Source organism: Xenopus laevis, chromosome 7S, assembly GCF_017654675.1.
Source record: "Xenopus laevis strain J_2021 chromosome 7S, Xenopus_laevis_v10.1, whole genome shotgun sequence".
NCBI classification, from domain to species: domain Eukaryota; kingdom Metazoa; phylum Chordata; class Amphibia; order Anura; family Pipidae; genus Xenopus; species Xenopus laevis.
This window is the reverse complement of record NC_054384.1, coordinates 11285910-11299394: the sequence shown is the minus strand read 5'-3', so window position 1 is coordinate 11299394 and position 13485 is coordinate 11285910. Positions and strand designations below refer to the sequence as shown.

Below are 13485 nucleotides of genomic sequence, written 5' to 3'. Positions count from 1 at the left end.
AGAAGTTTACTCGTGAGGCAACTTCGGAATATGAAACGCTCAGAGTGCAGTTTGGGGAGAAGAGTTGTCCGATTCGAAGAAGAGCCGATTTGTCGCTGGGCGACTAAATCTCCCCGAATCTTCTTGTCTGTCTCTGCCCTATATGTGTAGCCTAAGGCTGGTGGCACAGGGGGACATTAGTCCCAAAGCGATAAACCTTCGCTACTGCCATCAACTAATCTCCCCAAAATGCCTTCTCACCGGCAAGAATGTGAATCGCAGCTGGGATGGTATTCGCGTTGTTTCATTTTCCGAAGTTGCCTGAAGTTTCCTTGCGACTAGATTAGTCGCCTGCAGTGAAGATTTATCGCTTGTCGACTAATATCCTCGTGTGCCACCAGCCCAACAGAGCATTGATTTTTTTTCTATGTGGTCAGTGACCCCTATTTGAAAACTGGAAAGAGTCAGAAGAAGCAGAAAAATTAAAAAAATATATAAAAAAGAAAAACTGAAGGCCAATGGAAAAGTTGCTTAGAATTAGCCATTCTAGTATATACTAAAAGTTAACAAAGGTGAAGTCATATGACTTTTAGAGTTTGGATTTGGTTCAGCTAAGCACTAAGAATTTGTCTGAATCCGAAGCAGTTTTGTACTCTTCACTTCCTGTTCTGCAGAACCCTTCACTTCCTGCTCTGCAAAACTGGTAATGCAAAGGATCGCTTTGTAGCTCAAGCTCCCATGTCCAGTGTTGGCTCAAGCTGGATATTTATATAGGAAGATCATAGTGATGGACAAATAAATTTGTCAGGTGTAAATTTGCAGCGAATTTCCGCATTTCACAGCTGGCGAATACATTTGAGAAACTGCTGCGAGAATTCGCCAGTGTCAAAAAAATTTGGACACGTGGCGGAAAACTCGCTTGCGTCAAAACCGTTCCGCGTCAACATTATTCGGACGCTCATTGACTTTGAAGCTGGCGTCAACGTTGACACGAGCGGCAGAATTGATGCTGGCGTCAAAATTCACAAATTTTTCGGCGTATCGTAACAGGACAAATTCGCCCATCACTTCATTTTACCCATTTGACTAGAAGAGATTAGCCTAGCAAAGCTTTCTTGTACTCAGGGCTGGGCCTTGAATCATTTCTCTGTTGCTATAATTATGGCTAGAATGGAAGACTGATAATAATCTGTAGGCATTGGGAGGTTAAATTCTCCAGTATTCCAAATGGTTGGTGACTGCACAGCTCCCCCTGTTCCTGCTTATTCCAGGCTTTGCGAGAGTGCAGAACGGTGCTTTTAATTCTCTATTCTTCTTCCATGTTAATGGCTCGCTGCAGGATTGACAAGTAATTGATACAAAGACTTTATCGCACTTTTAATTAGTTAAACGCCTTATCCTGACAGCAGAGATACAGGGCCCCGGCGTATGTCAAATTTTTCTTTATCCCCTTACTGCCATGGGGGTCAGTCATTTAATTAGCCATCATTATATCACACTATGAAGTGGCAGTGAATGAGCAATAAAAGGAGGAAGAAAGAGGATCCAGCTACACATCACAGATGCAGATATGCAGAATTTGATGAGTGATAATGGCCAATTGGCCTCCCAGTTCTACCCTGGTTAACAAACCTGCCATAAATATAATTTAATTTATAAAGCTTGCTGTGTTCCTCCCTTTATAACCTAAGGCTAACATCACACAGGGCGACATCTCAGCCGTGATTAAAGGCAGTGGGAAGTTTCCAAAAGTGTGATTAATTGCCTTCTATGGAGAAAGGCATATGGGGAAGGCACAGCTGCAGTGCTTATTGGTGAATGCCATGGGCTCAGCCCTTCTTGACAATGCATGTAGTTTGGCTATAATATATAGCCAGTAACATGCAGACTGCAACTGATGCACTAGGTAGTAAGTCACACAATTAGTTGCTCATCTATTTTAAAAAGCAACCAATCATAATGAGCCTGTAAACAAATCAGTAGTGATACCAAGTATGATATTCAGCTGGTCTACTAACTGCATTGCTGATTTCACGTTAATTAGTTGTGATGCTAAGATAACAAAGGTGCAAATTCACTAACCTCCGGAAATACGCCAGCGACGGCTTTGCTTACATCGCCACACTTCGCCAGGCAAAAATTCGCCAGGACAACGCTAGTTCGCTAAAATGCGAAGTTGCGTCCAGGGTGCCGAACGATGGCGAAGTTTCGCTAGCGTTAATTCGGCAAGCAAAGCGAAGTTGCGCTAGCGTTGACTAATTTGCATAGGGCAGGAAGTAAAATTTCATTGGACGTATATGTTGCAGCAAATACATTACACTACACAAGCCAGGGAAACCTTAATAAAAGAAAATAAAGTTGTTATAATGCCCTACACATGAGCCCAGTGTATAGTTTATGTTCCATATGTTAGGAAATGTAGGAAAACCCTAAAAAAAATTGACGATCTTTTACAGCCTATCACCCTGAAAAACTGAAAAGTCGCCAGCGTTTTTTGGGACTTTTAAATTTATTTTTGAGGAACTCCCATCTACTGTATTGCACTTCGCCTGGTCTGAGGTGGCGAAGGCAAGTCTGGCGCAAGAGGTAACGTTCAGTAAAATCCGCATCTTAGTGAATTTGCGTAGTTTCGTCCATTCGCCATTCACCTGGCGTTAGAGTGCGAAGTAGCGCTACAGTCTATCTCCTTCGCCAGCGTTAGTCACTTTGCCCTTTAGTAAATTTGCCCCAAAGAAGGGTCTTATTGTGTAGTTATATATATTTTTACAAAATGTGAGCGCTACCATCTTCTAGCATGGGTGGACAAGCATAGGCTTCAAAAAAGTTAATGGTAACAAAAGAGAATAGTTGCTGTTGATTTCTAAGGGGGATTTTTTCTCAGGGAACTGATGGATGATTCTTGCGACCCCCAACGTTATGATATTTGAGGAATACCTTGGGCTTTAAATGCAGCCAGTAACAAAATTGCCTGGTCTGCCTCTGTTTGAAGGTTAGTGAATTATTTTATTAATGAAGGAGAACAGTATCTGACAGTGTCAGAACACATACAGGTACAAATAAGCTGTCAGATCTTTACATTTCTCCAGTGGGAACTGCCCATTACTGAAGGAAACTAGTCAGGAGTGTGTGGAAAGGGCCAGAAGGGTGCAGACTGGTATCAGGCAGTATTTTTTGTTTTGAGTCTAGAGATTGGTAAAAGTTGCATTTTTTTTATTTAGAGTTTACACAAAGATCCTCCCTTTCTCCTGTGGATGTGCAGTGACTTATTTACACACATACAAGCACAGGTTATCTGCCAGACCATCTCTTCCATTGTGCAAGACTATCCCCCTTGTTTCATGTGCACAATCTGGGGATATAGGAATGGCTTGTACTACTTGTATTAGTCAGTCTTGTAACTGGTTTGGAGCCAGGTCTGGACTGAAAATCAAAACAGACCCTGGCATTTCAGCTACAAAGAGGCCCAAACAGCCCACACAGAGGCCCAAACAGCCCCACCAGCCCAATAAATAAACCTATTTATCTTGCAGTTAAACCACTTCCTGGTTGCTAGGGTAGATTGGACCCTAGCAACCAGACAGCTGCTTAAATACCAAACAGAAGAGCTACTGAACAAAAAGCTAAATCCTTCAAAAAAATACCAAATGAATTGCAAATTGCCTCAGAATATCACTGTGTACATCATACTAAAAGTTATGTGCTGTATATATATGCTGTATTTTGTATACTAAATATAAACATAAACATAAACTTACTGCACCAAAAGCCTCATTAAACAAATGATTTATGCTTTCAAAATTAGCCGCAGGGGGCTGTCATCTTGTAACTTTGTTTACAATCTTTGCAAGACCAAGACTGTGCACATGCTCAGTGTGGTTTGGGCTTCAGTTGGGAGGTTAAGCTTAGGGATCGTCATAAATGATCAAAACAGCACAAGTCAAATAATATATGCCATAGAAGCTGATACAGCAAAACTGGTTAATAATCAGAATATACAGACTGCACTGGGTCTGTGAATACAAATCTCTACATAGTCGCCGGCTGCTCTACAGGGAAACAAACAAAGCTTCCTTAAGTTCTGGGAAGTAAGGAAGTTTCCCTCAGTAAATATATTTCTAATGGAGCTATTAACATGAAATTTACATCATATGTTGGTAATACCCCAAGTAATCCACACATACTGGCCTATAACAACATTTCTCTTTAACAAAGTATCACACAAGAAGCATCTCATGATGGGTAAAAGCAAAGAGCTCACTCAAGACCGTGGCAAACTTATTGTTGCAAAACATACTGATGGCATTGCTTACAGACGTATTTCTAAGCTGCTCAATGTTCCAGTGAGTACTGTTGGGGTCATAATCCAGAAGTGGAAAGAACATCATTTCACCCTAAACCGGGCACTATAGGTGGCCATACACGAAGAGATCCGCTCGTTTGGCGATGTCGCCAAACGAGCGGATCTCTCCCCTTGAGGTGGGCAATATCGGGCTGATCCGATCATGGGCCCTAGGGCCAATATATAATTGAAGGAAGGATGAATGGAGAAATGTAATGGAACATTTTTGATAAGAATCTACTGGCATCTACCAGGATGCTGAAGATGAAACAAGGGTGGACATTTCAGCAAGACAATGATCTCGAAAATCAAATTAAATTTTTTTTAAAAACCCGAATCCCCAACTCCTTTTACTTCTGAATGTTGTTCACGGGTTCAAAAGGTTGGGTATTCCTGGGTCAGACAAACCATATGGCAGCTCCCATAGGTGCAAATGCAGAGAAGGAAAGCTTTGTGCAAGTAATAAAAGGAAAAAATGCCCTCCCTAACCTGACCTGAAACCAGCCCAAGCTTTGTGTTTTGTCTTTTGCTATAATTATCTTCTAAAGTGTCGATCTATCATCTTAATAGGAAATAAGATTTATGACAGTAAAGGGATGGATAGACATGTGACTTTTTTTTTTTAAGCTTGATCAAAAATACCTGCAAGTGTGTATCAGGGGACTCACAAAGGATTCCCAAGTGGCTGTATCGTGTCTATGATATTTTGCTTTTTAAATAAATAGTATTACAATGATATTCTGGGCTCTTAAACAGCAGATTATATCAAGCCCACGTGGGTGAGTCTATTAGTTCGACTGGGTGTTAATATAAGTATATACAGGGACTGAGTGAAGGACATGTTCCCAAATAGTTTTTCAATGCGGGGTCTCCCTGGGTTAATGACCTGACATCATGATAAAAGCTGACCATTTGTAATGTGTCTGAACTGTGGTGCGGAGCCCTGAAAAGGTTAATGTGCTGATAGAGGAGATAGTTTACCCTGCACCTGCCCCGCACCCTGACATAGAAAGAGGGAAGGTAGAGAACAAAGGGCAACATGCTAAATGAAGAGAAACGGGAAGTGGCTTGTAGAAAGGGAGGAAGATAAAATGATTGAAATGGATGATAAAGAGATCTGATTTCCTTAAAGGGATACTGTCATCGGAAAACATGTTTTTTTCAAAACGCATCAGTTAATATTGCTGCTCCAGCAGAATTCTGCACTGAAATCCATTTCTCAAAAGAGCAAACAGATTTTTTATATTCAATTTTGAAATCTGACATGGGGCTAGACATTTTGTCAATTTCCCAGCTGCCCCCAGTCATGTGACTTGTGCCTGCACTTTAGGAGAGAAATGCTTTCTGGCAGGCTGCTGTTTTTGCTTCTCAATGTAACCGAATGTGTCTCAGTGGGACATGGGTTTTTGGTCATGGTGTTCTTAGATCTACCAGGCAGCTGTTATCTTGTGTTAGGGAGCTGTTATTTGGTTACCTTCCCATTGTTCTGTTGTTTGGCTGCTGGGGAAAAAAGGGGGGGGGGTTATATCACTCCAACTTGCAGTACAGCAGTAAAGAGTGATTGACGTTTATCAGAGCACAAGTCACATGACTTGGGGCAGCTGGGAAATTGACAATATGTCTAGCCCCATTTCAGATTTCAAAATTGAATATAAAAAAATCTGTTTGCTCTTTTGAGAATTGGATTTCAGTGCAGAATTCTGCTGGAGTACCACTATTAACTGATTCATTATGAAAAAATATTTTTTTCCCATGACAGTATCCCTTTAATGTTTAAATGATTTTCTAGTAGACTAAGGGCAGGACTTCACGGCCGATTTCGCAGCGACAGAAACAAGGTAAGTAATGGCAGTGTCAGAAAGCAGGAAGTAGTGTTCTGGCTATTATGTTAGACATCCAGTCACTCCAGCCTTTATACATTACATTTTTGGCTAACTATTTTAGAAACAATTTTTATTTTGTACATACTATCTATTTACCCAGTTTTTATTTTTGCACTGAACTGTTCCTTTAAGGGAAAATTAGCCCAGCTTATAAACATGGTACATTTTCCCTTTAAATGGTATTGTGGTGGGGCCTACAAATTGCTGAATACAAGAGATAGGGTGTATTGCAGGCAGATCAATAAACTATTTCCACGGAATGCAGCGATGTCCCATGAATCTTTCCTTTTCCTCCCCAATAAACATGACAGGTAACATGATGAGGCCGCCTTGTCTGGGCTGGAACTGGATCACAGAACTGCTGGGTTTGGCCCATCATTCAGGAGCGACTCTTCATGTTATACATAGTCTTGTCTCAAGTTCTAGGCGCCAGTCTCATATCTCTCATCTATCCCAACACTCATACCTAGGCAGGCAATGGGTGGGGCAAGAGGAGGGGCTGAGTGGGTAGGTAGGGGACATATTAAGGGGTAACTGGAAAGAAGAAACCTAAGAGATTAATAAGGCACTGAAAGCTCTGTAATCCATATTTTTGTTATATCATATTGGCCAGTTTAAAGGTATCGACCTCTTCAACTGGACTTCTCTTTCCAGGACTATTAGGTGCAGATTTATCAAAGGTCGAAGTGAATTTTTGAATGAAAAAAAAATCGGATTTCAAACTATTTTTTGTGTACTTCGACTAGGGAATAGTCCAAATTAGATTATCGATATTTATAATGTACTGTCTCTTTAAAAGTTCGACTTCGACCATTCGCCATCTAAAACCTGCTGAATTGCTGATTTAGCCTATGAGGGGACCTCCTAGAACCTATTTGGAGTCAATTGGTGGACTTTGGGGAAAAATTTCAAATCGAATTCGATATTCCCTCGAGATGAAAATTTCGATATTCTAATTTTTAACTTTTTTCAAATTTGAATCGAATTTGGACTATTCCCGAGTCCAAGTACACAAAAAAATAGCTAGAAATTCAAATTTTTTTCATTTGAAAATTCACCTCGAGCTTTGATAAATCTGCCCCATAGTAATGTTACTTGTCTGTCTTTGTATAAAGAAGTGTTGTGAATTAAATTTAACCCTGGGAATGATTATCCACTGTATTAATGGGATTATGTAATAACTGGTGGAAACTCTGTGACATTTATTATATTGCCCCCCTAAGATGTTTGCATGCAGTATAGAAGATAATCTTTAAAACAGTTTGAAAACATATGAATAGGAGCTGCCATACTGCATGACTGACCAAATAACTTCACAGTTACCTGTTTCTTCAAAAAGTATGAATAAATGCCATTTTCTATACTGAAATTCAGCTGTTTAATAGTTCTCCTCTTTCTGCATCATTTGAAATCCTGGCAGGGAAGGAGGGACTAAACACTGATTGAGGAAATTGTGGGGTTTGGAGGATGCAGGCTGAGGACAGATGGCTGTTGATACAAAGTAACAGTAGTCAGACAGATCAGCAAAGTAGTCAGACAGATCAGCAGGAGAGCAGGGGGTTAGGCTTAGGGAATTGTTCCAAACCATTAATCACCACCAAAAGTCTGCATATTTTTTAAATGATGTATATTGCAAAGTTGCTTGAAATTATGTTTACTTTTAAGAAAATCTCAAGTTATGTTTTTGTGGAGTTCCCCTTTAAAACCTTAACCCACCAAACCAAACATTGCAACATAGAAGATCATTTACCATTGTGCCCAGTTATATATCACAGAATAGGGGCCAATACAGAGAGTTATATATAAAATCTCTGAGATATTGCACAGTTGAAAGTGTAATATAGTGAAGTGTAGTGCCCAGGAGTATGCAGAGATGGATGCTGGGACTTGTAGTTCATTAATGATAGGAGAGCCTCAGATTGTAGATCGCTGATTCACACAGACAAGCAGCTACCCAGTCCTAGCTAAGTGATCTTATTGGTGATATGGCCAAACCCCAGGGGTCAGTGGAGCAGCGCTGAATAACTTGTATATCCCAAAGTGCAGTTCTCTTGCTCACCTACAACTCCAGGAATCCCCACACAGCCCCAATCTGTGTGAAGTTCAGCAAGAGCTGGATCCTGCACAGTACACTGCCTCACAGGGATAAGAGTTCTGATAGCTCTGCCACTGCCACAAATAGGGAGCTACAAGTTGCACATACCTGCCCTCTGGTTCCAGCATTAATTTAATTTCCACTCAGTAACTGTGTGAACTAGGCAGCCTCTCTGTATATTCGTAATGCCTGGTTAGTCTGGCTCTCTCCCAAAGCTCCTGCAGAACTAGCAGGAAATCCTCTTCTCTCTGCTTTATTTTTGCTTCTCCCTGGTTCTCTTGCTAATCTCTACTTCTCCTGGTTATCTCTGCTTCTCCCGCTTTTCTTGCTTCTCTTCATTCTCCCTGCTTCTCTTGCTTCGCCCTGCTTCTCTTGCTACTCTCTGCTTCTCCCTGGTTCTCTTGCTACTCTCTGCGTCTCTTGCTTATCCCTGCTCCTCTTGCTACTCTCTGCTTCTCCTGGTTCTCTCTGCTTCTCTTGCTTCTCCCGCTTTTCTTGCTTCTCTTCATTCTCCCTGCTTCTCTTGCTTCACCCTGCTTCTCTTGCAACTCTCTGCTTCTCCTGGTTCTCCCGATTTTCTTGCTTCTACCTGCTTCTCTTCATTCTCCCTGCTTCTCTAGCTTCTCCCTGCTGCTCCTTGCTTCTCCCTGCAGTGGCACTTCACACATTCCCCTACCATCAACTCTCTACCTCCTACAAGAGGACAGGTGTCAGGGGCCTCGGGGGGGACAGTGGGTTTTTAGTTCAATTTCATTTTTCCCCCGCTGCTGCACTGAGGAGCTTATGATTGGTCCTATAGAACCGAGAGACTCATGCAAATGTGGCCACGCCAGCAGGCAGTCTGGACATCAGAAGGGACTTGGGCTGTGTGAAGGGAGGGCAGCAGTCTCTTTGAGCAAACTGGAAGCAAAGGCACCCTCCCCCCAATTCAATAATAAAAAATATCAGCACCCCCTCCTTCTACTCCCCCTCACCTACCCAGTGAAGCTCCACCATCCTCATCCTCTATCTCTCCTTCCTCTGCACTCAGGATGAGCACCAAAGAAGAGCCCACCAAGCCCACTCTCTCCAGCTTCACCATCCAGTCCATCCTGCAGGGAACTACTACTACTACATCGGACAGAGCCGGGCGAAACGTTGCCAGGGTTTATACCATCTCCTGCCAGTCGTCCAGCCCCAGCATTTCTTCAGATGAGGAGGAACAAGACGAATTCTGGAACGGGCCCGGCTGTAACTGCCCTGACCAAGGGGATAAGGATTCCAAGGGCCAAGCCCCCCGCCCCTGCGGTGCCCACAGATGCCCTAGTAAGTACCCGCTATCTTCAAACATCATGATCGCCCGGCCTGTGCGCAACACTCTCAGCAGCAATCAGACAGCTAGTTATACAGATAATATTTACTGGACTTTCTTCTGAATTTAATATACACACATGAATAATCCCAGCAGCTCTGGGAGAGAGAACTAGGGATTGCTGGGTTGTCTGTGCGGGATTACGCTCAGCGCTCCTTCTGCTTCCTAAATTAAATAATTGATATTAGTCGATCATGTCCTTCAGTCATTTATCTCTAAACCATATTTGGCTACGGGACCGGGAAGTATTTAACAAAAAAGTCATTAAATGATGGAAGAATAAATGGTCTGTCATTCAGGGAAGATTTCCATTCGCCTTTCTTTTGTGTTAAATACACTGATTTATTATCGGGGACAATTGATTTTGTTTTTTCCATATAATGCGAATTCATAGAACCACATATTCGATTATCCTCATATTCATTATCAGTGGTGAGCAGCTTTGTACGTTTATTTGGTTGGGCTTTTAAGTGGAAATTGCATTTATTTGGTGACTTTTACTGAAATGCGTAAAAGGTTACTGGGAAGAAAACCATTTAAAAAAACCATTTAAAAATCATTATTACATTTAATATTTTCATTTCGGATAGGGAATTTCAATGGCAGCAAAATGATTTAAAACAAATGTAGGCATGTGTGTGAAATGTTAGGTGTAAATACAATGAACAATGATATAATATCGTTTGTATTTGGCATTTTTACGCAATTTTGTATTTATTGCGCGTGTATGTTGGTTCGGGGGGGAAGCAGGGTTGGGAGCAGTTTAAATGGCAGGGAGTTGGCATTTGGTGGGGAGACTGATGATGAGACAATGCTTTATCTAATATGACTTTTTGATATTCTACAGACAGGACCCAGGGATCCTCGTCCAGCAATGAGAGACTGCAGATGCCCTCTCCTTCCCAGCAGGGCTACATTGAGGAGAAGCAGAACCATTACTCCCAGTCATTAGGGGACAGGCACAAGGACGCAGGGGACAATATGGGCAATTCTAAGAAGAAAACCCGGACAGTGTTCTCTAGAAGTCAGGTGTACCAGCTGGAGTCCACCTTTGACATGAAGAGATACCTGAGCAGCTCAGAGAGAGCCTGTTTGGCTTCCAGCCTTCAGCTAACAGAGACCCAAGTCAAGACCTGGTTCCAGAACCGCAGGAACAAATGGAAAAGGCAACTTTCTGCCGAGCTGGAGGCTGCCAACATGGCCCACGCGTCAGCACAGACTCTGGTGGGAATGCCCTTGGTGTTCAGGGACAACTCCATCCTAAGGGTTCCAGTGCCCAGGTCCATTGCCTTCCCTGCCCCTCTGTACTACCCCAGCAGCAACATCTCCCTACCTCTCTACAACTTGTACAACAAGATGGAATACTGACTCCAACCCCCCAAAAACAGTTTGTCAGGACTTGAGACTTCAGCAGCTGCAACCTTCCACTTCTCCAAGTCTGTGATTGCTGATACAGAGCAGAAGCAGCAAAATACACAATGTGTATTCACTAGGCTTTTTTTTATTTGTTGGGTTATTTACAGGCACGTATATATTAGGAGTCATGTATATATATATATATATATATATATATATATATATATATATATATATATATATATATATATATATATATATATATATATATATATATACAGGGGCGTAACTACAGAGGAAGCAGACCCTGAGGCTGCAGGGGGTCCCAAGAGGTATAGGAGGCCCCATGAGACTCTATTTAATGAACAATTTCAACACATATTTGTTAAAAAAAAACAAAACTCTGGATATGTTGGGGGCCCTGAAATAATTTTGCTGTGGCTCCAGTAACATCTAGTTACGCTACTGAATATAAATAAATAAATATATATATATATACCGTATTTATATATATTTTTATATATATATATATATATATATATATATATATATAAAATCCATGTCTATATATATATATATCTCTATATATATATAATCTATGTCTACATATCTATCTCTCTCTCTCTCTCTCTCTCTCTCTATATATATTTAGTAGTGTAACTAGATGTTATTGGGGCCCACAGCAAATGAATATATACAAATATATATATATATATATACAGATATACAGATATATATATATATATATATATATATATATATATATATATATATATATATATATATATATATATATATATATACACAGATATATGTGCTATGTTCTAATAGCAAAAGAGACTGCTGATACTGTATTTTTTACAGGGCTGTTTTCTTTCTTTTTTTATTATAAAATGGAATCCTCATGTGAATATTTCATATGTCCCTGTATTATATTAAAGAAGAGTATTCAAATTTAACAGGATGCACCAAAACGACACGACCTTTGTGCTTTCCCCCCAGATTTAGATTTTTATTTTTTTGTAACAAGATCAGAAAAGTTCATATTTTTTAATCTTTGACTTTTAACTATTTATCACATTGGAGAATGAAGAATTCAATTTAGACCCAGTGAATAGATCTTGATGTTTTCGTTTAAATTTGGCAAATGCCCCACGTTCAGTAGTCGCAGAACAATATAATTGCTGAATTTATAAATGATTCTGTTTCTAATTATAACTGACAATATTTTGATACAAATGACAAGCACCAACCTTCCCGGTGTGACGAGGTCCCAAGCACTTTTTTTTACCCAAATAAAATATATTATGACATTTTATTTTCTGAAAGGGGAGTATTTTTTGAAGGGGCGACGGAGGGCACTTGTGTGAGACATTTCAGTTCTCTTTCTCTTTAGTGTATTCGTATTTACGCGGATTGTATATTTCTGCCCGACTATTTCCAGTGTGTACATCTGCTCTTGGTTTGTAAACGAACGGCTGCACAGCTCTGCGATTTTATCGCAGTCTGTAAATCATTTTCGACTACTATATAAACGAAAAAGCTCGCTTCTGTGCAAAAATGTACAATTAGAAGGTTGGAATCGAATACTCTACCATTCGGCTTATTGAAAAGCTCATATTCACATTAGGTAGCCAGAGGTTATCAATAATTCATTTATTTTATTTCTACTTATAAATGAACTGTCCCGTTTATTTGGAGGCTAGCGGGCCACTTGATTTGTTCTGCGATTCAGTACTCGATGCAACAAAAATTTGCGACAGGCATTGACCCAGAGAGAGAGGCTTCAGCCAATTAAGTCATTGTCTCCCCTCCCCCAGATGCAGATAATGAGGGTAATGAGCTGACAATGAAATCATTTGGATGTTTACCTTGCGCACCAAATTAACTCGTTTAATATGCAGCCGCTTTTACAAGGCTTGTTTTGTAGCTGCCACCGGTTGGGCCAGGAGTCGGGAACTGGGCAAGGTCGGTAAGTGCCACCGTGGCTTCATTGTGATATAGACACACACACATACACACACACACACATAAAACAATGTACTGTGTTCAACAGAGGCAGAATTTGCTCTGTACTTGACACACACTCTCCTGCTTCCCTTGTAGTACGTGTTCTAATTATCTGAATGTATCCAAATATATATTTACACACTCAATGAAGCCTTTACACCAAGGCATTGTCACGCATATACACACCATAGTCATCAATGTATCTATACAACACACACACTCATACACCAACCGGTATTGTTTCTAATCAATAACACACTTTCTCACACACTTACCAATCTCTCTCTCTCTCTCTCTCTCTCTCTCTCTCACACACACACACACACAGTCCCACATCTGAATTATTCTATAATTACACACACACACACACACTGCCTCACTCAGATACACACACAACCTACATCACTCTACCACTTACAAATTCACACTTACCCATCTACCTCCCTCTCTCTCACAAACACCTCCATATCTG

General features: G+C 40.8%; 1 protein-coding gene across 1 annotated transcript in view; it reads left to right on the top strand.

Moving 5' to 3' along the window:
• LOC108697376 (homeobox protein HMX2) overlaps positions 1-11205 on the top strand; it is a 28409-nt gene extending 17204 nt beyond the window's left edge. The window contains exons 2-3 of the mRNA XM_018227353.2: positions 9327-9601; positions 10495-11205. Coding sequence (XP_018082842.1) covers positions 9328-9601; positions 10495-11015 — 795 coding nt within the window. The 5' untranslated portion in view covers position 9327 and the 3' untranslated portion in view covers positions 11016-11205. The remainder of the gene's footprint in view (positions 1-9326; positions 9602-10494) is intronic.
• Positions 11206-13485: the final 2280 nt, after the last annotated feature.